Source organism: Scyliorhinus torazame, chromosome 10 (genome assembly GCF_047496885.1).
Source record: "Scyliorhinus torazame isolate Kashiwa2021f chromosome 10, sScyTor2.1, whole genome shotgun sequence".
NCBI lineage: Eukaryota > Metazoa > Chordata > Chondrichthyes > Carcharhiniformes > Scyliorhinidae > Scyliorhinus > Scyliorhinus torazame.
In genome coordinates this window covers 244,812,106-244,837,704 of record NC_092716.1, presented here as the reverse complement: position 1 = coordinate 244,837,704, position 25,599 = coordinate 244,812,106, and the positions used below count along the sequence as shown (strand labels likewise).

General features: G+C 48.7%; 1 protein-coding gene across 4 annotated transcripts in view; it reads left to right on the top strand.

Annotated features, from left to right (window-relative positions):
* ext2 (exostosin glycosyltransferase 2) overlaps positions 1-25,599 on the top strand; it is a 215,257-nt gene that overhangs the window by 132,491 nt on the left and 57,167 nt on the right. For all 4 annotated transcript variants that reach the window (XM_072466636.1, XM_072466637.1, XM_072466638.1 and 1 more), the window contains 2 exons: positions 10,652-10,783; positions 19,589-19,778. In XM_072466636.1, coding sequence (XP_072322737.1) covers positions 10,652-10,783; positions 19,589-19,778 — 322 coding nt within the window. The remainder of the gene's footprint in view (positions 1-10,651; positions 10,784-19,588; positions 19,779-25,599) is intronic.

The following is a 25,599-nucleotide window of genomic DNA, read 5'->3' as shown; positions in this document are numbered from 1 at the left end:
ATTTCATGGCCAGTCATGCTGCAGCTGTATAGAATTTTAGTTAGGCCACTCTTGGAATATAGTGTTCAATTCTGGTCGCCACACTACCAGAAGGATGTGGAGGCTTTGGAGAGGGTACAGAGGAGGTGTACCAGGATTTTACCTGGTCTGGGGGGTGTTAGCAATGAGGAGAGATTGGATAAACTTGGTTTGTTCTCACGGGAACGATAGAGGTTGAGGGGCGACCTGATAGAGGGGCATGGACAGAGTGGATAGTCGGAAGCTTTTTCCCAGGGTGGAAGGGTTGATTACTGGGGTACAAAGGATTACGGTGCGAGGGGCAAAGTTTAGAGGAGATGTGCAAGGGAGGCTTTTTTACACAGAGGGTAGTGGATGCCTTTAACTCGCTGCCGGAGGAGATAGTAGAAGCAGGTACGATAGTGATGTTTAAGGGGCGTCTTAACAAATATATGAATAGGATGGGAATAGACCTCGGAAGTGTAGAAAGATTTAGGTTAGATGGGCAGCGTGGTCAGCGCAGGCTTGGAGGGCCGAAGGGCCTATTCCTGTTCTGTACTTTACTTTGTTCTTTATATGTAATATCAATAGTTATGCAAGAGAGTTATGAAAATCAAAAGAGTAAGTGCAAAATGTCGCTTCAGATTGTGAGAGTAGGACAAGGGGAACTAAATTCACAAACTGGAAATTCTTCACACCAAGAATAATTAATGCTTTGACTGAATCTCCAGATAAAATAGTGGGGACGCAAACCCTGGAATCATTGAATAAATAATTAGATAAGGTAGTGACAGAGGACTGGATCATTGTGAACGTATTCACAAAAGGGTGTGGGAATAATCCCAGAAACTTAGGCCAGTTAGTTTAACTCGCTGATGGGAAAGCTTTTAGAGATAAGTCGGCACCAAACTAGCAGTTACTTGGACAAGTACCAATTAAGTAGGGAAAGCTGGTATGGATTTGTTGAGGGAAAACCATGTTTAACTAGCTTGACTGAGTTTTTTGATGAGGTAATGGATGTTTGATGAAGGCAATCTGTTGGTGTGGTCTGTCATGGCTCCGTGGTCTACACTGTCACTTAATAGACTTGCCAGCAGAGTTGTGGCCCGCAGAATAAAAGGAAAAGTGACAGCATATAGAAACGTTGCGAGTGTGACAAGAAACGAAGAATAGCGGTGGACAGTTGTTTTTTGGACTGAAGGGAGATATAAAATGGGATTACCCAGGTATCAATATTAGGACCTCTGCTTTTCCTGATCCGTATTAATGACCTAGACTTGGGTGTGAAGAGCACAATTTTTAAATTTGCAGATGACACAAAGGTTGGGAAGTATTGTGAACTGTGCAGGGGGTAGTTCTAGACTTCCAAGATGACACAGGCTAGTGGAATGGGTGGTACAAAGCTGCTGGATTTAACATCGAGAAGTGTAAAGTGAAAAACCTTGTAGGGAAGAATGAGAAAAGAAAACATAAGAGGACAAAAACAAGGAAAGATAATGAACTTTTTAAATTCTAATTCAGCCTCAACTGGAGTATTTTGTCCACTTCTGGGGCGAAATTCTCCGTTATCGGCGGAAAGTCCGCCGATCGGCGCAAATCCGACTTGCGTCACGTCGGAAAAATGGGTCGATAGTCTCCGGCCCGAAATGGGCTAGCAGTGACGTAACGGGATCCGCGCTTGCGCAGTGGTTCACGCCGTGCAGCGTCATACGCGCCGCACGGCGTGACGGCTCATAAGGCTCTCCCCCACTCGACCGCAACACCCGACTGGATGGCTGGCCGCCGCTCAGCCCCGAGGTTCGAGTCACGCGATGTGGAGGCGCTCCTGGACGCGGTGGAGCAGAGGAGGGACGCCCTGTATCCCGGGCACGGCCGCAGAGTTGCCCCACGCCACAGCCGGCGTCTGTGGAGGGAAGTGGCAGAGGCTGTCACCGCTGTGGCCCTGACATCACGGACAGGCACCCAGTGCCACAAGAAGGTGAACGACCTCGTCAGAGCAGGCAGGGTGAGCCTCCCCATATCCACCCCTCCCCCATATCCCCCCTCCCCCATATCCCCCCTCCCCATATCCCGCCCATCCCCATATCCCCCCTCCCACATATCCCCCCATCCCCATATCCCCATCCCCCATATCCCCATCCCCCATATCCCCCCTCCCCCATATCCCCCCTCCCCCATATCCCCCTCCCCATATCCCCCCTCCCCCATATCCCCCCTCCCCCATATCCCCCCTCCCCCATATCCCCCCTCCCCCATGTCCCCCCCCCATGTCCCCCCTCCCCCATGTCCCCCCTCCCCCATGTCCCCCCTCCCCCATGTCCCCCCTCCCCCATGTCCCCCCTCCCCCATGTCCCCCCTCCCCCATGTCCCCCCTCCCCATGTCCCCCCTCCCCCATGTCCCCCCTCCCCCATATCCCCCCTCCCCCATATCCCCCGTCTCCCCCATATCCCCCCTCCCCCATATCCACCCCCCACATCCCCCATCTCAACATCCCCCCCTCCCCCATATCCCCCTCCCCAAATCCCCCCTCCCCCATATCCCCCTCCCCCATATCCCCCCTCCCCCATATCCCCCCTCCCCCATATCCCCCTCCCCCATATCTCCCCCTCCCCCATATCTCCCCCTCCCCCATATCTCCCCCTCCCCCATATCTCCCCCTCCCCCATATCTCCCCCTCCCCCATATCTCCCCCTCCCCCATATCCCCCCCTCCCCCATATCCCTAAAGTGAATCTAGCCCTAACCTTAGCCTCTGCAATGCACGCGCAACCGATGGCGTCCATTCATATACCTGCCTAACAGTGTTGCCTTTTACCCCTGCCACCCCCCCCCCCCCCCCCCACAGGAGAAGCGCGCACACAACAATAGGGAGCATGTGAGGACTGGAGGAGGCCCCGCTGATGAGAGGCCACTGACCGAACACCAGGAAAGGGCCCTGGAACTGGCTGGTGGACCTGAGGACCGGGAGGTTGCTGATGCAGAGGTCGGGGGCGTAGTAGCAAGTGAGCCACCGATAGCCCGTACATATCCCCCCTCCCCTATATCCCCCTCCCCGTATCACCTGATCACTGCCTGATGTCTAACCATGCATGCTTCATTGTGTATCGCAGGACCAAACGTCCAGGCACCCATCCCCGCAGATGCAGACCGCCCGCAGGATGCCCCTCGGAGGCCACGGGAGACGGAGAGACCCGCACCCTCCAGCATGCGACGCCCGCAGGATGCCCCTCGCACACCACGGGAGACGGAGAGACCTGGAGCAACAGTGAGACGACACCCCTGTCACGTGCGGGAACGACCACCCAGCGATGAGGGGGGCAGCCACAGGCCCCCGTCACATCCGAGCCAGGACACCACTACCCGGGACACCACTACCCGGGACAGCACTACGCAGGAAGACGAAATACCGGACAGTGACTCAGAGTGGATGGGTGGAGACGAACCCCCACCCCAAAGTGCCATGGACTCAGAGTGGGACGAAGAGCACGACACAAAGCCACTGCTGTCACCAACACCCTCCACCATCGCAGAAACACTCACCTCGGTTGGGCACTTTAGTGATGAGGTGTCTGGTACACTCACTGGTGAGCACAACACAGCCGTCCCGGTACAGCAGGTGGAGGTAGGAGCAGCAGAGGGGCCGGGCGGTCGGAGGGCAGCCCAGCCCAAGCGAACATCTGCCGCCCAGATGGATCCCGGGTTCCTGGAGTTTCCACACCCACACATAGATCCGATGCAACCACCGACCCGGAGACAAGCGAAGAGGGTGACGGGCGGCTTGCGGCGGCTGCGGTCGCAGGTGGAGGAGTCCACCCGCGTCCAGGAGCTGGGAGTGGTGCCGGTCATGCGTGCCACCCAGGCCGACACTGCACGGGTGGCGTCCGCGGTGGAGGCAATGGGTGCGACGGTGTCAGACATGGGGAACGGTTTGCGAGGCCTGGGGCTTTCCGTGCAGGCGGCGTCTGTGGCCCAGGAAATGGCTGCCCTCTCACAGGAAGCCATGAGCCAGCGCCAGATGGCAGAGGCGCTCAACGCCATAGCCCAGTCTCAGCAGGCCATGGCCCAGTCTCTGCAGGCCATGGCCCAGTCTCAGCAGGCCATGGCCCAGTCTCTGCAGGCCATCGCTGAGGGCATCGGCGCCAGTGGCCATGTGCGAGCCGGCGTCGCACTGTCACAGACAGGGTTTGCCAACCCCCTGGGCTCCATGGCTGCAAACCTGCAGACCCCTGTCGATACCAGCACGGGCCTCCAGGACTGGCAGTGCCAGATGTCGGGGGGGCGTCGGATGGCCAGTCCGTTCGCATCCCCCACCCATGTAGAGGCCTGGGGGCCATCGGGCACCCCGAGGGAGGAGGAGGTGGTGTGGTCCGTCCCGGCTCCCTCTGTAGGGGAGATCCCGGTACACCGCAACACCTCGGACTCCCCCCCCCCCCCTTCCGTCCCAGGTGCATCGGGTGGGCAACGGGCAGGACAGGCTGGCAGCTCGCCATCCCAGTCGCCCGGGCCGCAGCCTGGCCTATCTAGGCCAGGACGCCCCAGGAAATGGCCGCCAAAGGGATCCAGTGTCAGAGGGCAGGAATCACAGGAGTCCACCTCCAGTTCTGCTGTACCGTCTGGGGAACCACGTAGACGTAGTCAAAGGACCCGTAAGCATGGGCAGCACGGTAGCATGGTGGTTAGCACAATCGCTTCACAGCTCCAGGATTCCAGGTTCGATTCCCAGCTTGGGTCACTGTCTGTGCGGAGTCTGCACGTTCTCCCCATGTGTGCATGGGTTTCCTCCGGGTGCTCCGGTTTCCTCCCACAGTCCAAAGATGTGCAGGTTAGGTGGATTGGCCATGCTAAATTGCCCTTAGTGTCCAAAATTGCCCTCAGTGTTGGGTGGGGTTACTGGGTGATGGGGATAGGCTGGAGGTGTGGGCTTGGGTAGGGTTCTCTTTCCAAGAGCCAGTGCGAGCTCTATGGGCTGAATGGCCTCCTTCTGCATTGTAAATTCTATGTAAGGCCAAACAATTAGACACTGAGTAAGCTGGCACGGTTGCAGGGCACAGATGAGTTTTAGGGGCTAGGGCACGTGCATGAACTCCTTTGGTTATTAAAGTCAATGTTACACCTACAGAAACTGCCTTTGTGCTCTGTCCAAAGTGTGCGGGGGTGTCATGTACGTTGAGCGCAAGTGTGTGTGTGAGGGGTGGTCTTACCTCAGCCCCAGGTGAGTCTGCCCCCTTCCCCCTGGGCCGCCATCAACATCCCCCGGGCAGAGGACGGGACCGTGCGCTGCAGTGTCACAGCCGCATGCAGGGATGGTCCGGGTGGATGGTGGTACTGTGGCCATGGGTCAGACATAGTCCAACGATGTAGAGCCAGGAGCTCACCGCAGGGCGGGCTGTCATCATCCTCCATGGCCTGCGATAGACATGCGTCCACCCGCAACTGTGTGAGCCCGGCCTGTTGTGCCGCAGGTGGATCGGCAATGGGGGGGTGGTGTGCATGCGGGTGGGGTGAGTGGGGTTGGGGAGGGGTCGGCTGTTGCCATGGTGTGCGGTCTGTGGCCATACTACCCGATTCCCACGCCCATCTAGCCTGAAGCGGGCGTCTATCAGTCTGTCCCGTGCCCGCTGGGCCAGCCTTTAACGGTGGACAGCCACCCGCCTGTGTCTACCCCGTCTGCCCTGACCATTACCCCCATCCCCCTCATCTGGGGAGGACTGCGCCTCTTCCTGCTGCTCCTCCACTCCGCCCTCCTCTGCCTGCGGCACAGCGCCCCTCTGTTGGGCTATGTTGTGCAGGACGCAGCACACCACAATGATGCGGCCGACCCTATCTGACCGATACTGGAGGGCACCCCCAGAGAGGTCCAGGCACCTGAAATGCATCTTCAGCACGCCAAAGCACCTCTCTATCACTCCCCTTATCGCTACATGGGCATCATTGTAGCGGTTCTCCGCCTCATTGCGTGGCCTCCGTATAGGCGTCATCAGCCACGATCGCAATGGGTAGCCCCTGTCGCCCAGCAACCAGCCCCTCAGCCGGGGATGGCGTCCCTCGTATATGCCGGGGATGGACGACCGCGACAACACGAATGAGGCGTGTACACTGCCTGGGTGACGGGCGCAGACGTGCAGGATCATCATGCGGTGGTCGCAGACCACCTGTACGTTCATCGAATAGGTCCCCTTCCTATTAGTGAACATGGCCCTGTTATCTGCAGGTGGCTGCACGGCGACGTGCATCCCATCGATCGCGCCCTGGACCATGGGGAACCCGGCCACGGCAGAGAAGCCCACGGCCCGGGCATCTTGGCTGGCCCGGTCCACGGGGAAGTGGATGTAGCGGTGCGCCATGGCATATAGGGCATCTGTCACGGCCCCGATGCACCAATGTCTGCGATATGCCGGACAGGTCCCCACTCGGTGCCTGGAATGACCCCGTTGCATAAAAGTTCAGGGCCACCGTAACCTTGACGGACACGGGGAGAGGGTGTCCCCCGCCAGTGCCACGCGGTGACAGGTGTGCCAGCAGGTGGCAGATGTGTGCCACGGTTTCCCGGCTCATCCGGAGTCTCCTCCTGCATTCCCGGTCCGTGAGGTCCTGGTATGACTGCCTGGGCCGGTACACATGGGGCGCCCTCGGGTGCCTCCGTTGCCGTGGGGCCGCGACGTCCTCCTCCCCCTCCTCGTCCTGTCGGTCAGGTGTCCCTCCAGCCTGGGCGGCTGCCGCCTGCCCCTCTGCAGCAGCCTGCGCCGCCTCTCTGGCACGCTCCTCCTCATCCAGGGCAACATAGACATGAGCGGCTGCCGCCACGGCGGCCAACATCGCTGGATGATCTGAAAACATGACGGCCTGGTGGGGGGAGGGGAACGACTCCATGTCATCATTGCCCATATCCCCTCCTCCCCCCCAGCCAGGTGGCATGGACTGCATGGGTCCAACTGTTGGAGGCCGGCACCTGGCCAGGTGGACCAACTCACTTGCCCTCCCATCCCCCTCCCCAGCAGGGACCCCCCCCCCCCCAACCTCCACCCCGGCACGGACCCCCCCCCACCCCCCCCCCCCAACCTCCTCGCCGGCACGGACCCCCACAACCTCCACCCCGGCACGGACTTCCCCTCCCCGGCACAGACCCCCCCCCACCTCCACCCCGGCACGGACCCCCCCATCCCCCTCCCCAGCAGGGACCCCCCCCCCATCCCTCTCCCCAGCAGGGACCCCATCCCCCTCCCCAGCAGGGACCCCCCTCCCCGGCACGGACCCCCCCCCAACCTCCACCCCGGCACGGACCCCCCCCATCCCCCTCCCCGGCACGGACCCCTCCACCCCGGCACGGACCCCACCCCGGCACTCTCCCGGAGCCCAGCCTATTCTAACCACCCCCCCCCCCCCAACCTCCTCGCCGGCACGGACCCCCACAACCTCCACCCCGGCACGGACCCCCCCATCCCCCTCCCCGGCACGGACCCCCCCCCCCCCCCAACCTCCACCCTGGCACGGACCCCCCCATCCCCCTCCCCGGCACGGACCCCCCCCCCCCCCCAACCTCCTCCCCGGCACGGACCCCCCCAACCTCCACCCCGGCACGGTCCCCCCCATCCCCCTCCCCGGCACGGACCCCCCCCCCCCCCAACCTCCACCCCGGCACGGACCTCTTCCCCCCCCCCCCATCCCGCTCCCCGGCACGGACCCCCCCCCCCCCCCCCCCCCCCCCAACCTCCACCCCGGCACGGACCCCCCCATCCCCCAACCTCCACCCCGGCATGGACCCCCCCAACCTCCACCCCGGCACGGACTTCCCCTCCCCGGCACAGACCCCCCCCCCCCCAACCTCCACCCCGGCACGGACCCCCCCATCCCCCTCCCCAGCAGGGACCCCCCCCCATCCCTCTCCCCAGCAGGGACCCCATCCCCCTCCCCAGCAGTGCCCCCCCTCCCCGGCACGGACCCCCCCCCCCCCCAACCTCCACCCTGGCACGGACCCCCCCATCCCCCTCCCTGGCACGGACCCCCCCAACCTCCACCCCGGCACGGACCCCCTCCCGGCACCCCGGCACTCCCCCGGAGCCCAGCCTATTCTAACCACCCCCCCCCCGCGCCGCGCGCGCACACACACAAGCCGAGACACACCTGTCCTCACGCATTCAGACTGCGGCCACGCCATCGCCTGCCCAGAGCCAACCACCCAGGCCGTCACTCACCTCCACGCTGGTCGGCGTGAACCTGGAGCACAGGGTCACGCCGATGAAATGGATGTTTAATTTACGTCGACGTGAACGGTCATCGCGTCGACGGGACTTCGGCCCATCCGGAAGGGAGAATATCGGCAGGCCGAAAATCGGCTGCCTTGCGCAGACCCGTGACATTCTCCGCGGCAGCGGCGACATTAACGCCCCGCCGACTTTTCTCCCTTCGGAGACTTCGGCAACCGGTGGGGGCGGGATTCACGGCGGCCAACGGCCATTCTCCGACCCTCTGGGGGTCGGAGAATGACGCCCCTGGACTCTGCACTTTTAGGAAGGATGTGAAGATATTAGAAAGGTTACAGAAAAGATCGAAGGGAGAGTCCCAGGGATGAGGGAGTGCAGTTAAATGGAATGATTTGAGAAACTGGGATTGCTCCCAGCAAAGAAAAGATTGAGAGAAGATTTGAGAATTGTTCAAAATGAGGAGGGGTCTAGATAGAGAGAAATTATTCTCATTGGCAGAAGGGTCGAGAACCAGAGGACGCCGATATAAGGTGGCTGACAAAAGTCTGGAGGGTAATTAGGGATGGGTAATAAATGCTGGCTGAGCCAGCAATGCCCACGTACATCCCATTAATTTTTAAAATTCTAGTCTCTGCCGCAGTCAGTTTGGCTGAGACCTGGGGAGGTAGGGTCCTTCTGAATGGATGAATGTAGATGGGCTGAATGGCCTTTCTTGTCTAATTATGTATGGCTTGGTTCACTTGGAATCATTATGCTATAATATAGAATTATCCAGCTAAGATCTGAGGGCGGAATTCTCCGTTTTTGAGTGCAGCGATGGGCAGCTCTGGCAGCACCTTTCCCACTGGCCAGATTGGTGGGATCCAAAACCTCATTTATTATGCACAGGCAAATTCTTTCCAAATCCTCTGATGGGCCAGCAGCTGATTTGTTTGCCTGCCATTAGATGGCAGGTTTGAAGGTCCTCTGGTGCCCCCCCCCCCCACCTCACCCATATTTAAAACACCAGCCCAGCACCCTCATATCACTCTCCAACCCCTTTGGCTTCACCAGAACATGCAGGATGTCAGCAACCCAGAGGGAAAAGGCCAGCAGCCTCCAGCAGAAGTCTGTCCCTTGATTTAACCACCCCCCCCCCCTCACCGAGCCCAGCACGTGCAAGACACCCATGCCCATTTGGACCTCTACCCACTGCATCTGGGGCTGGATTCTCCACCGACGGGATGCTCCATTTTGCCTGCAGCCTGGGGGGTTTCCCGAGAGCATGGGGCTGCCCCACAATAGAAAACCCCTTTGAGCAGCTGGCGTAACAGAGTATCCCGCCGGCGGGGTGAAACAGAAATGCGGCGGGGCGGAGAATCCAGCCCCTGGAGTCCTCGTGCAACTCCGTCCCCCTCCCATAAATGATGTGGTATTCCTTTGATCCCCTTGTCTGAGAGATTTTCATGCATCCTTTGCCAGTGCCCAGATTCCCACCTCTCCGTCTTCTCTCCGCCTTTCATTCTCCATCTTCTTCATCCACCTCAGCTTGTCGTTGTGAGCCCTTGCACCCCTCCGACCCCCAGCGCAGCTCTCCTTCCACATTGCCCCACCCCTCCTTGTCTTCGTCGGGTCTCATACACACACCCTCAGCTCACAGTCCATTGAACTTCCGACCCTTGTTGCAGTGGCTGCATGAGTCCCATAGCACAGTCCTGTGAAGATAATCGCTGCCTTGTGGCACCAGGAGCAAGGAGACCCCTGTATTATCCAACCCCAGGGGATGTATTGATCTGACACAGTAACGCAGGAGGGTCCATGGGTCCAGCAGCGTGAAGACCAGCTCAGCATGGAGATGGAGACAGGCACCAGTCTGCCCAGGCAGAATGGTGTACAGTGCATCACGAGCAGCGCAACTCTATAGCAGAAAAGCTTTGTTGCCTCACCTCTAAATCTCTTGTGAACTGAGGACCGCCTTGTGCACACCGCTCTTTAGCAATTGGCTTTTAGACCGACGTAATCTCATACTGGTGTGACGGGATGCCAGTGGGCAGCTGTTTTAATGAGCAATCGTGAGACCAGCCAGTGGGAAGCCCGACCCAACACTGGGGGAATTGCAAGATGATTTTACACCAGTAGATTCCTGGCTTTTTGGCTCCTGCTTGATTCTCCTCCACTCCACTCATAGGTAGAATGGGAGAATTCTGCCCTTGGTCTAAGCAGATATTATTTTGGCACATCCTTGCATAGAGATTGGTGCAACGCAGACCTGTATTGAAAAATAGTCCAATTGTCAAGCTGGTGTCAAAAATTGTACTCCAGGATTATTCTGGATCAGTATATTTCCACATTCTATGTTCCTTTTTGTCTGTTTACAAAACGTCCTATTAATAAGTACAATAATTAATTGTTTTAAAGTGGGAACAAGCTTGGAAAGTTGAAAAAATATTTAAATACTGTTTTCTTTGTTACAGGCAAGGTGGTTCTGGGAAGCTTATTTTAAGTCGATGAAAGCCATTGCGCTTGCTACCCTGCAAATTATCAATGATAGGATCTATCCATATGCTGCCAAATCATATGAGGATTGGAACGATCCAACTGCTGTGGTAAGTGTGAGGCCCCCAGACTTTGGAAGGCTAGCTGTGTGGGTCATTAATTTGTCCTACCCTTCATGCATTTATTCTGCTGGGACCTCATCTTAAAAATGAAATGTTTGGGCCTTTAAGTTTTCAGCATCTATTTACCTGTTTGTCCTCCTTTCTCCTGTTTGAGCTCTGTAGCTTTACTTAAAATAAGGCTCTCCTGCTAAAGCTCAACCATTAGAGCACCACTACTTAGCTTAAATGAGATGGCAATCTGCAACCATGCAGAGAAGATGCACCATTCCTTTATCTTGTTGTCTGACTACATATTTTGCTGAGTCAGTCAAATTTATCGTTGGTTTATTGCTTTTGTTTCTGAAAAAATTAAGTAGTAGTCATAAAATCTTTGATGTTGTTTGAAGCGCTATTTTGAGAGAAAAATGTGTCCCCTCATCAGGAAACTAACCAAGACTTTCACCTGACTTTATTTCCTTCGGTTACTCTTTGTTTTATCGCAACCCCGTCTCTATGCAAGAGCACAGGAGGTAGAAGATATTTTACTGGCCAAAAATAATAATAGTTCAAATGCAGCGTTGTATCATACACCAGCGATTCAGCACTACATTCCCACGACAACAGAATGATCAAGGCTCAATATGTTTTGTTTTGAATGTCTGCTTTGTTTATTTTGATAGTTAGGCTTGCAAATACTGATTCAAAATTAACTCTATTGATAATGTGGTAATACGTCAGAAGCCTTGTGAAAACTAAGGATTTTTAACAGGTCATTGTTTTGAACATGTCAGTGTGATGGAATTAATTTTATTTAGTATGTATAAAATGAAAAGGTACTTATGATCACATAGAAATTACTTTCACTCAAATTTACTGCCCCTCAATTCCTTAGCCGAGAAGAAGCTGAAGTTGCAATGGAATTTGAATTGCAGATCAGTGGATATAATAGTAATAATAGTAATCGCTTATTGTCACAAAGATCTGTGCCTTGGTAACATTGCGTCATTGTACTTCTAAAACTATGGGAAGTTGCAATAGAGGCAATGCATTTTTTTTAGCAAACTGAATTGTCCACTAAGAATTTAGTCCACAACTGGAGAGTGCAGAACATAGAACACTTTCTTTGTAATCTATTGTCTTTGAATCAGAAATGGAATAGACGGTGGGTTTGCAGATTCCTGACACAACTCTTTTCCCTTTGAGCTTGGTGTCCCTGGCACACATAGTGACCTTCATGCCCTGGTGAAAACGCCATAATACTCCAGTTTTATTGACGTCTTCTCATTCTTGATGTATGTTTGCTGCTTTATCCTCTCAGTGCGAATTGTGGATATTTCCAGTGTGACTTGCCTTTTGTGAACAGTGCAATTATTGACATTGGTTTTCATTCCTCTTGTATCCAAGATGGAAAGCAGTGCTTATCTATGTTACCCCACCTACTGGTCCATTGTTTCTTCATATTTCACTGCATCCAATCGTTATTCTTCTCTGAGTTGAATTTCCTGAGCAACAGTGACCAGTCAAGTTCAAGTGTATTTTATCACTGTAGACGAAAACAGTTTAGTACACAGAAACACTTGGAGCGCATAGCTGAGGGAAGAACCTAAAGAGTTAACACTTCCAGCGGCTGTTCTTGGCCTTTTGACCACTACAGGATGAGAAGCAACTTGGAATACTCTCTCAAAGTATTCACTGGAAACACATCTAGGGTAATTGCACTGAAGCATTGAATAAATCAAGTGTTTTTATCCAAAAGCTGTAATTGAAACCACATTGTGGTTGGATGTAATTTAAAAGACATCATAGACAGAATGATGTGCTTGTCTCCACAGTCTTGCACAGGCCAAAGATGCAGGAATCCATGATTGTAAATGTGTCCACTCCCCTTCTGACAAACATTTGTGCATCTTAAAAGGCTGCCTTTGGTTTTACAGAACGATGGGTTGTATAGATGCTGCTGTGTTAACAAGCAGCCTTTATTGTTCCACTGTCTGTCCAACACAGCATGTCTCTTAAGTTGTAATCTGATCGGTTCAATAAAGCCAGTTCTTTCTGACTGTGCTGCTTGTCGTGCATGTCTGTAACGTTTTAGGCAAAGGAAAAAGTATCTCATATAGCGCAAGTCAGCACTATAACATCATAGTTATTTACTTTGGATTTATGGACAGCATGAAACTGAGAAATGCCAGCTTCCGGAGATTGAAAATATTGTTCACGCAACATGAGTAAAAACGCCAATCTCTGTTTCTAACAATATGCTCCTTTCTTTGATCCTGAAATGTTTGAATTTTGGGAAGCAATATTGTTTTACTGTTTTTCATATCTGTAGGTTGAACAATAATCCTTTTGAACAACTTAAGAGCAGTGAATTGACACTGCACGCACGATTTTTAACACTACCATTTTTGTGTTTAAGCCTTTTTTTAGTAGTCAAAGAGTGGGATGCATTATATTCTTCATTTTATTCAGTTTTTGTGATGTTGGAATTTTTAAATGCTTTAGATTCTAGTTGTAAAATTGTATCCAATAATTTTCAGCAAAATAATAGATGACTGTTCAATGTAACATGGACATGGCATGTTAGCTACACTTAATTTGATGTACACGAGTTAAGCCACTCGTTTGAAAAACTCCAGACTTTAAAACCACTTGCATCTATTGCACAGCATCAGTCGAGTCGGGCAGGAGAGGTTTCATGTTACCAGGCTAGGCTAGGCCAGATGGTGCATCAGAATTCTGCCCAAGTACATACATAGAATGAGTAAATCTGTATTCATAATTTAATTGATACCCAAGCTATAGATCATTAGAATTGCACAGTCGTTGCACCGACTCCGGATAAATATTATTCGAAATATACCTTAAATTTGTAATGATTTTTTTCCCAACCAGCATTAGATTCCCTTTAGCAGTATCAAGAAAGTTCCCCAGCAGCTCAGTTTGTAAATTTGGTGCCTGGTGAGTTACTGAACCACAGGGTTTTCTTTTATTCATTCATGGGGATGTGGGCATTGCTGGCTAGGCCAGCATGTATTGCCCATCCCTCATTGCCCCTGAGGTGGTGTGGAACTACCTTCCTGAACTTCTGCAGTCCATGTGGTGTATATAGTTACAACCACAGTGCTGTTAGGGAGCCAATCGCTGGCTTTGAAAGCAGGCCAGCAGCACGGTTCAATTCCCGTAACAGCCTCCCCGAACAGGCTCCGGAATGTGGCGACTAGGGGCTTTTCACAGTAACTTCATTTGAAGCCTACTTGTGACAATAAGCGATTTTCATTTAATTTCATTAATGGTCCACTACAAGTGACAGTGAAGGGATGGCGATATATTCCCAAGTCTGGATGGTGAGCAGCTTGGAGGGAAATTTCCAGATTGTGGTGTTCCCATGTATCTGCTACCCTTGTCCTTCTCGGTGGTAGTGGTCGCAGGTTTGGAAGGTGCTGCCCAAGGAGTCTTGGTGATTTCCGCACGTTGTAGATGGTAAACATTGTTGCCACTGTGGTGGGCGGAGTACAAAATTTGTGGATGGGGTGCCAGTCAAGTTGGCTGCTTTGTCCTGGGTGGTGTCGAGCTTCTTTGAGTGTTGCTGGAGTTGCACTAATCCAGATGCATGGAGAGTATTCCATTACAATCCTGACTTGTGCCTTGTAGATCAGTGCTTTTCAAACTTCTTTTCTCAGGACCCACTTTTACCAACCGGCGGACCTTCGGGGTCCACGCCGGCTGACCTTAGTGATTCATGCCAGCCGACCTTCGTGACACACCATTATTGCTTACCTTTAATGTGACAGGTGAGCCTGTTTGGTCTTCACAATCTCACTTGCTTCATCATTCGTTGTTACGTTTCTGCTAAGGACTTCAGCTGACGATTTAAATTCTCGCTGCATCCTTTGAAAAAAATCAAGAGGTTAGTCCTTGAACTCACCATGCTTATTCTTCAAATGCTATTGAAGATTTGAGGGTTTTAAACTTTCATTTGCCAGTACTTCCCTGCATATATAACACATGTGCTTTGCATCTAATTTGCATTGGCACAGTTAAAGCCATATCTCAAGAAATCATCTTTATACTGCTTTGTTCCCGATTTCAGTTTCTTAATAGTTTGTTCACCAGAGGGACTGGGACTCTATATACAGCTCACACCAGCACTGTTTTAGAACATAGAACATAGAACAATACAGCGCAGTACAGGCCCTTCGGCCCACGATGTTGCACCGAAACAAAAGCCATCCAACCTACACTATGCCATTATCATCCATATGTTTATCCAATAAACTTTTAAATGCCCTCAATGTTGGCGAGTTCACCACTGTAGCAGGTAGGGCATTCCATGGCCTCACTACTCTTTGCGTAAAGAACCTACCTCTGACCTCTGTCCTATATCTATTCCCCCTCAGTTTAAAGTTATGTCCCCTCGTGCCAGCCATATCCATCCGCGGGAGAAGGCTCTCACTGTCCACCCTATCCAACCCCCTGATCATTTTGTATGCCTCTATTAAGTCTCCTCTTAACCTTCTTCTCTCCAACGAAAACAACCTCAAGTCCATCAGCCTTTCCTCATAAGATTTTCCCTCCATACCAGGCAACATCCTGGTAAATCTCCTCTGCACCCGCTCCAAAGCCTCCACGTCCTTCCTATGCGGTGACCAGAACTGTACGCAATACTCCAAATGCGGCCGTACCAGAGTTCTGTACAGCTGCAACATGACCTCCCGACTCCGGAACTCAATCCCTCTACCAATAAAGGCCAACACTCCATAGGCCTTCTTCACAACCCTATCAACCTGGGTGGCAACTTGTTTTGTCATGCCGTGGACTCTCCTGAGAACCTCTCTCCAGCAGATTCAGTTGTAAGGTCCTGGCCTGTTTGTGTCCCTGGTCCTCGCTTCCTTATTACAAAATAATCCATTTTCAATTCTTCACACAGTCCTCTTGCTTGCTAGCAGCTACAAAATGGAGGAATCTCCTCCATGATTTTGTTCCCCAACGTACAGGACGCGTGGTGTCAGTGTACCTGCCGGGTGTGTGACCTTCTCTCTGCCTCTGGCGGAAAGACTCCATCGTTCATATTTAAAGGCCGGTTGCGGCTGGCATTCTTTTTTTTTCACTTTGAAACTTTATTTCCAACACCTGACTTTTCCAGGTTTGTGACTTTATAAACTATTACTTTAGACTAGTTGAAGTAACTAGTTGAAATAATTTGTCAAACACGTACAATATCACCATATTTCTTACTGGTTCCACTGCATTGCATATCCAAACATCCAAGTCATCTCCATTCTCACCAAAAGCACTTACTTCCTGGTTTCCAGAGAGTGGTGACACAAAGTGGTTTCTTCCCGTGTTGACATCTGTCAGCCATATTGCCTGGCCTCGTTTGATACGGTATTCCTCCCCGACAAGCCTGGCATGGCTTCCCTTTCACTGTCCAGTAGCCACAACCACCCCAGTCACAGGCTGCTGACCACTTCCTAACTAGTACTTCACGTCGTGGGAATGCAAGCAGACGTTGTGCCTGCCGTTGAGCAGCTTAACCACACAGCCGCAGGTCACACACTGCCCATCGGTGGCGGGCGACAAGCTGAGCAGCGCACAGTGGGCGGGCACCAGAGCGGAGCTCCCAGCTGGGGCCACCACTGTTGCATCACCCGCCCACATGAACATCCGTCAGCCCCTCTCCACCCAGCCCCTGTCCACCAACCCCCACCACGTGCGGTGACCAGCACACAGCCGAGCCTCGCGCGACCCCACCCCCGAAACACCATAACCAATCAGGGACTGCCGGCGGCCGGCATTCTTAAAAGCCAGTCGCGACCATTGAGGTCGCCTTCATGCGAGCAGGAAGGCCACAACCGATCGTTCCATGACTCTCCCGCCAGCCTCCCGCGACCCACCAGTGGGTTGCGACCCTGAGCTTGAAAGATGGTGTATAGGCTTTGAGGAGTTGGGAGGTGACCGATTCCTAGTTTATGACCTGCTCTTGTAGCCACAGCAGTTAGATGGCTAGTCTCGTTCAGTTTCCCATCAACGGTAACCGACAGGATGTTGTAGTGAGGTAAATGAGATTACGGGCTGGATTCTTCAGTCCCGCAAACGCATATTTCTCGGGCAGCATGCCTTTCACTGGCAGCGGGATTTCTGTTCCCGCCGCTGTCGATGGAATTTCCGGTTGAATACACCCCTCGCCGCTGGGTGGGCGTTCGCTGCCAGCAAGTGGAAACGGAGAATCCTAGCGGCTGGAGAATTCCGGCCTATTTCCATGGTTGTAGATTTTAAATGTTTGGTAGTTAATACTGCTTTTACAGAATTCATATTATTTTGTTAGCCGGATTCAGAGTAGTTCATTTAGGCTAGAAATTCTCAAAGTGTTGGACTAAAGAAATTATATGGCATTTATCAGTTCAAATTTAAATTGGGAAAATCGTAATAGCAACAGTTTACATTAATGGTTAAGTAATATGACACAATATAGGTATGAATTTTAATGTTCAAAAACATCCTCACTGCATTAGATACTTTCACATTGCATAATTTTATTAATAAAAATCAGAAGTGCGGAAAATACACAGTTTGGTAAGCACCTATAAAGAGAAAAAACTAGTAAACGATTGATCTGTTTTATCAAAACTATAAGCTCAAAGAATTACAAACATATCAGTACGCTTGGAGGAGACAGAAACTTTAGTCACATAAAATTAATAGGTTCTTTAATTATTTAATTAATAGCAAACAGCTAGATAATAAAGATCATCAGCGAGGTGAGAGATTTGAAATGAAACAACTTTCAGTTGCTTAGAATGAAAAGGAAGAAAATGGGGGAGATTTGATGGGAGAGGAAAAAAACTGCAGACGGTGGACGTCTGAAATTAAAACAGAAAATGGTGGCAAAATGCAGCGAGGCTACAAGTTCCAATAAAAAAAAAGGTCGACGTCATGCCACAGATTGTACCTCCAAAAGTCTTCAGATAACAAAGTTAGAGCTTGACTCAAATCCACTGCACTGCACACCCAGCTCCTTCAGTTAAATTTTCCAAGGACAAAAATAACTTTGTTTCAGAATTCACATTTGTGATTATTAGTTATAACAGAGAAAAATCTGCAGACGCACAAGACTGACTGAAAACAAAAGATTTAACATTTAAGGTGGATCCTTTCACTTTCATATGCTGCCTTTATATCGCACATCTTTGAAATTACTTGGGCTGGTGGTCTTAAGTTTTGAGAAAGCAGTTGCCTGATTTAATCATGTCACGTTTTTTGGTGGGGATGATTTTCTTTTGCCTCCTTCATGTCACATGAGGAGTGTTCTGGATCTTGTGAATTGGTGCCAACATTGCTGGCTTTGTATTCTGGCTCTTACCACACTTTGAGGTTTAAATGTCTGGAACCAAGCCCTTTTATGAAAATTCAAATCCGAAAAACAAATTTTTATCTTGCTAGTGATGCATTTTCCTGATGGAGGAAGGGTGAATTATACATGAATTGAATGATCTGGTGGAATTACTGATTTGCCCGTTGCAATATCCCCATTAGATCTGTAATGATTTACGCTAGCCTGAGATTAGCAGCTTCAAGACAAATTTGGCACTGACCTTTCTGTAGCTTTGTTTGAATTATTTCCCTCTGCTGGGTTGTTGGACAAACTGTAATTCTCACCCTGGTAGTTCCCAAATAAGAGCACGTGAAGAGTGAAATTCATTACAAAGATTGGGCATTCGACAAAATGTGAACATTGCAAAAATGTAGACAACTGTTTCTACATTGTGTTTGAAAATTTCACACAATTGAGCATTTTGTTAGCATATATGCACATTTGACTGGGATAAATGAGAACACAGCAGCTCAGGTTATTAAGATGGAGAAAACATATTTATGGCCTAATACCAACAAACTTTTTTTTCCCCCCTCTTTTTTAAAAATAATAAATTTAGAGTATCCAATTCTTTTGTTTCCCAATTAAGGAGCAATTTAGTGTGGCTAATTCAGCTTCGCTGCACATCTTTTTGTGTTGTGCGGTGAGACCCACGCAGACACAGGGAGAATGTGCATACACCACACGGACAGTGACCCGGGACTGGGATCAAACCCGGGTCCTCAGCGCCATGAGGCAGCCAGTGCTAACCACTGTACCACCGTGCTGCCAACAAACCTAATACCAATATAAATGTTTGTTTTCTCTTTTTCAGTGGAGCAAAGTATTTATAGACTGATCAAATTGAATTAATTATTATTTGACTAGGTTGAGCACTCTATAGAAACCATATTTTAAGACAATTCTGTTTTATTGAAAATAATCCTGCCATGAAGTTGGATCCGGAGGGTTTTGGTAAAACTTGGAAAATTTGTTGAAGCGGTTTGTGAATTGTCTTAAGTATGCAGTTCCATAGATGTTGTTCTTTTCGCTTTCCGGTGTATAAGATAGTGATCTCGGAATCAGATTTTTCTTGGAGCTTTTGAGGCCTTCGTATGTGTTTGATTTCTTCAGATGATACCCATAGACTTGCTCTGAATGAGCTGATCTCACATAATTTGGAATGAGACAAATTGAATGAGATCTGATTACCTACTCAAGCAGAGAATGATGTTTTCTATGTTGAAATGTTGCTATTCCCCCGCAGTAACCATTGAATAAACGTTTTGCCCACATTGGCTACATGTGGCTTATGAGCTATTGATAGATTAAGGCTTTGAGTGATTTTGAGAAGTAACTTTGGAACATTCCAAATACATGTCATTCAAAATGTAATTTATATAAACCTGTTCTGTTACTGATTTTTTTTAAATTTCTCTATCTTTGTATTCTTTTTAATTTAGAAAGTGGTGAGTGTGAACAATCCTCTCTTCCTCCCGCTCATTCCACCTCGGTCGCAAGGCTTCACCGCTGTTGTCCTCACATATGACCGTGTCGAGAGTCTATTCAGAGTGATCACGGAAATCTCAAAGGTGCCCAGCCTTTCCAAGTTGTTAGTTGTGTGGAACAATCAGAATAAGAGCCCACCTGAAGGTAAGATACCAATTCAGCATCATGATGTGCATAAATATGGAGGAGAAAGGAGTTATCGGAAATTAATAAAGTTGAATAGTCATACCATGTAAACTGAATGGAAAAGCTCAACCAGTGTTGCATAGTTAGGATTTTTAATTCCTAAATTTACAGATTTTCAAACCTTCTCAATGTACTTTTTCTTATTCAGGCAACTGGAATTTCAGCTATGAACTCCTCTGCCTTTCCGCCTCTTTGACTTCTTCTGAGGGACTCCATAAAACCCCAACTCTTGTCTGTGTTTGGTCAGCCTTCCCAATATCTCCTCCGTTTTCTTGGTATCTATTTTTACCTGATTATGCCCCCAGGAAATGCATTGGGCCACTTTCCTACATCAGCGGTACAATAGATTTGCAAGCTGGTTCAAAAGTATTTGCATCCATTTTCTAGAAGCTTGGATTGGGATCAAGAAACGTGCCACGTGAGAAGCTACTGACACTAAATGAATGTCTGGCTTTATTAGTTAAGAAATTAGAGTTGAGGACTTAATTCGGGTGCCACCAAGGATGAAAAAAATAAATAGAATGAAGGACTTCAAAAATGACTGACTAGAGGAAACTAAGCTTTGTTTGATAAGTTTCAAAGATCAGATAAAAGAAAAACTGAAAAGTACAGTTCTACAGTTTTGAGATCCAAAGAATGAGTAGGTGACCACAATGAATTAAATATATTGGAAATTTTGAGAATCTAGAAATCCTTCCCTCTGCCGCAGATATGGAAGCAGTATTGAAATGTTGAAGGGATTTGAAAGTTATTGACTTAGTTGTTTATGATGAAAGTATTTGGCATGCAAGAGAGAATGTTTTGAAGGCATTAGATATACGAGTTCTAGAGGAAGACAGAAGAGAAACTGAGGTCAACAATGTAGTTGGATGATACAGGACAGCAGTTGGAGCCATAACAGTTAAGAGGTGTAGGTAGTTAATAATCTTTATTGTCACAAGTAGGCTTACATTAACACTGCAATGAAGTTACTGTGAAAAGCCCATAGTCGCCACATTCCGGCACCTGTTCGGGTACAGAGAGGAAGAATTCAGAATGTCCAATTTACCTAACACCACATCTTTCAGGACTTGTGGGAAGAAAATAGAGCACCCGGAGGAAACCCATGCAGATACGGGGAGAACATGCAGACTCTGCACAGACAGTGTCCCAATCCGGGAATCGAACCTGGGACCCTGGCGCTGTGAAGCTACAGTGCCATCATGCTGCCCTAGTTGGTTGGACGTATGAGTGATCGGCTTTGAAGAATTGAAAGAATCGGGATTTTTATTCTCATTGAAGGGCATGATAGACCAAGCCATAGAGGTCCATCCAATGGATTGAGTCCAAAAGATTCTTTATCCTGAAGGCAGCTGAGGAGAACCATTTGCAAAAGCCGAGATTGGGTTGGATGGTGAGAGAGAAAGTCACTATTAGGATGTGAAGAAAGAGGGCACAGTTTTTAGAAATCTATGTTAATAGAAAAGGTAATAAGTGTCAAGCTAGAACAACAACAATTTGCATTTATGCAACATCTTTGATATAGTAAAAAATTCTCAAGGTGCTGCACAGGAGTAATGTCAGACAAAATATAAATCCAATCCACATGGAGACATTAGGACAGATGACCCAACAACCCAGTTGAAGAGGAGTAGTTTAATGGAGGAGTGAGAGCAGAAACAAATAGTAAGAGGATTCTAGAGCTTAAGGCAGGGCAAATAAAGGCTAAGACACCAATTGTGGGGATGTGCAAGAGACTGGAATTGGAGGAAGGGAGGCAAGGGCTACAGAGCAAGAGAGGTGCAAGTCCATGGAATCGGAATACATTTTAACACAAAAGCAAGATACTGCAGATGCTGGAAATCTGAAATAAAAACAAAAAATGCTGGAAATATTCAGCAAGTGGGGCAGCGTCTGTGGAGTGAAAGAGTTCACATTTCTTGTTCCTAACTCTTCATTCAGTCTGTCGTGATGAGAAATCATCAACCCAAAGCTTCAACTGTTTCTCTTCCAGATTCTGCCTGACCTGCTAAGTATTTCCAGCATTCTTTTGTTTTTATTTATGATCATTTTCACATTGGTGACCAGTCCTGCAATGACTCAGCGAGCGCAACGGTGATGAAGGAACAGGACTTGGCGAATTAGGATTCAGGCAATAGAGTTTTGAATGAGCACCCATTTACAGAGTGTGGGAGACCAGCCAGGAGGGCATTGAACTAGTCGAGCAGAGAGGTACAAAAAGGCTTGGATGCGGGTTTTAGCAGAGAATGAGCTGTGGTGGGGTATAATGAGGTGGGAGTAGGTGCTCTTGTTGATGGAGAGGTTGTAGCGGATATGGAGTCTGAAGCTCAGCAGAGGGTCCGATAGGGAGGTTGTAAACCGCACACTTCAGCCTCACCGTAACAATGGAGTTGGTGATTAGGGGATGGAGTTTGTGGCAGGAACGAAGAATAGTGGCCTCCTCATTAAAACACTTCTGTTAAACTCCAGAATTGAGCAATGGAAAAGGACTTGGAATTAAGTCACTCCAGATACTCTTTCTCGTTTCCACTGACTCTTTCAGATCTGTTGAAATCATCTGCATGTGTTCTGCATTCTTTGAAGAATAGAAAAGTTTTATTAAGTACTCAAAGTGGAATATCAGTCCATGCCTGCAAATAGATTCGTACCACTGGAAATGGTTTAAGTTATGTGTTTTTGCTCATTTAAAATGTTAATGATGGTAAAACCAGGTTCACTTTCCTCGAATAAATATTTCAATTCCACTGCAAAATACAAAGCATAAAACATAAGTCATTGCCTTTCAAAATAATAATCCCTTTCCGGAAGAATCAAGTTTGTGTGCTGATAGGAAAATCAGCACCACCTGGTATTAAGGTCTGCCAGTAAGCTCTAAACTTTTTAGTCTAACTTAAACACTCAATTACTGCAAGTAATGCAAGCTTCTTTGCAAAGAAAAATGTAATTTATAGCCAATTAAGTGCAGGAAGTTATTGACGATTTAGAGTAATGAAGCAAAGTGAAGTGTACACATCTCAATAATAGCTGATTAGTAGCGGTAGTTCTGTAATATGAAATATACAAGTTTACAAGCTTTACTGTGCAGTTAAATAATGTAAAATGCCACTAATTTTTGACTATTTATTGCAAACAGTACAGCTATTGTTTTAATTCCCAAGTTACTTGCCTGCACAGTAGCCTGTATTCGTCCACACACTATTGCAGCTCTGGCATTCCCAGCCTTCTCTCCCATAAACCAAAACAAGCTGGACACTCCAAAACGAAACCAAGACTTTGACAGAGTAGCAAAAGAGATTTATGGTGTAAGCCTAACCTTGTGCGTACAGTAAATCATGATTTAACTGTAATAGGGTTCAGGAGTGAAGAGAAAAGGCCATGGCCCCACACCCAAACATCAAACTGTTTTCCCCTTTCAAATGCTGATCAACCTGTTGTTTAATTCTAGTATGCTCTTTTTACTATTTTGTTTTAATCTGTAAACAAAAATGTGGATTTTATGCTTTGCCAACACTGTTAGAGGGCTTGGCACTGTTGACTATTATACCACATTCACGGAGAAGATATAGTCACTTCTTGTCCAATTTTCTGAGCGATGCTATTTTTAAGATCATATCTGTAATAGCTATAATTCTCGAAGTGTGAGTCCTCATCGACTTCTAACCAGTAGCCCGGTGCCACCATGGCAGTGCTGCTTGCTATCATCTCCCTCAAATCCGAGCCTCGGGCAAGCAGTTGAAATTGCCCTGTAAATATGTTTAATACCAGCAAATGTGAACGCAAACCCATTAACAAAAGAACTTGCATTTATGTGCGGCTTTTCATGACCTCAGATATCCCAAAGCGCTTTACAGCCAGTCAAACACATTTTTTTCAATAAAGTGTAGTCATTGTTGTAATGCAGGGAAACGTGCCAACCAGTTCATACAAAACTCAATCCTACGAACAGGTCAATTAATAGCCAGATTAGTGATGTTTGGGGATAAATATTGGCCAGGCCACCAGAGAGCACAGTGAATATTCTTTGAATGGTGCCTTGAGATTCCCTTCGTTCACCTGTAAAGTTAAATGGGACCTCGGATATGTATCTCATCTGATTTATTTGTAATGAATCAACTTAAAAACGAGTTGCTGGGCGGAACTGCTGGACAGTTTTGATGATTTAATATATTTGCAGTGGAATAGACTATGTTGCCCTGTGGGATGAGGTTGAAATAATTTCTGTCAAAGATCTGTATCGTTTAACCAATTAATTATAAATTGTAGGACAGTAAAGTTTTCTTTGTAGCGAAGTGTGAGCTGCCAGAGATGACGAATATTGTATTAAAATAAGGCTATAATTATGTGGGTTTCTGGGAGAAGTAGGTAATGAGAAATATAATACATTGTTATATAATAGATACAAGTATGAAGATTCCTCTTGGACACTTTCCTGATGATGGTGGGGCTGTTGTCTAAAATATGCTATTTCTAATTCTTATTTCCTTATTTAAACATTTTTGTGTGTGGTTGATTTAATCTTTATTAGATCAACATTACACAAATGTTCCAAAGCTTAAAAATTGAATTGTGACTATTTGTAAAACTTTAAAGACATAGTGAATTATGGTTTGCCCCTCAGGCCATCTTAAGCTTATTTAATCTGTTTTCATGTGCTTAGTGTTGGTTTGTAGTTGGGAGATTTCGATATCATAAGATCATAAGATGTAGGAGCAGAATTAGGCTATTCAGCCCATCAAGTCTGCTCTGCCATTCAATCATGTCTGATATGTTTCTCATCCCCGTTCTCCTGCCTTCTCCTCATAACACCTGATCCCCTTATTAATCAAGAACTTATCTGTCTCTGTCTTAAAGACACTCCGTGATTTGGCCTCCACAGCCTTTTGCGGCAAAGAATTCCACAGATTCACCACTTTCTGGCTGAAGAAATTCCTCCTCATCTCTGTTTTAAAGGATCGTCCCTTCAATCTGGGGCTGTGTCCTCTGGTTCTAGTTTCTCCTACTAGTAGGAACATCTCCACATTCACTCTATCTAGGCCTCTCGGTATTCTGTAAATTTCAATGAGATCCCCTCTCATCCTTCTAAACTTCATCGAGGTCAGACGCAGAGTCCTCGACCGCTCATATGACAAGGCCTTCATTCCGGGATAATTCTTGTGTACCTCCTCTGGACCCACTCCAAGGCCAGCACATCCGTCCTTAGATACGGGCCCCAAAACTGCTCACAATATTCCAAATGGAGTCTGACCTGAGTTTGCTACGGCTCTTCTGGGGGGTTTAAACTAATTTGTCAGGGGGCTGGGAAAACGAGCTGTGTTCCAGAAGCCAGTGTCGAGAATAGTGAGGTACTGAGGAGGGTATCAAGGTCGCAGGAGTGTACCGGCAGACAGAAAGGTGGGTTGAAGTGTGTCTACTTCAATGCAAGGAGAATCCGGAATAAGGTAGGTGAACTTGGAGCGTGGATTGGTACTTGGGACTACGATGTTGTGGCCATTACGGAGACATGGTTAGAACAGAGACAGGAATGGTTGTTGGAAGTTCCGGGGTATAGATGTTTCAGTAAGAGTAGGGAAGGTGGTAAAAGAGGTGGAGGAGTCGCATTGTTAATCAAGGATAGTTTAACGGCTGCAGAAAGGCAGTTTGAAGGGGATCTGCCTACTGAGGTAATATGGGCCGAAGTTCGAAATAGGAAAGGAGCGGTCACATTGTTAGGAGTTTTCTGTAGGCCCCCAAATAGTAATAGAGATGTGGAGGAAGAAATTGCAAAACAGATTATGGATAT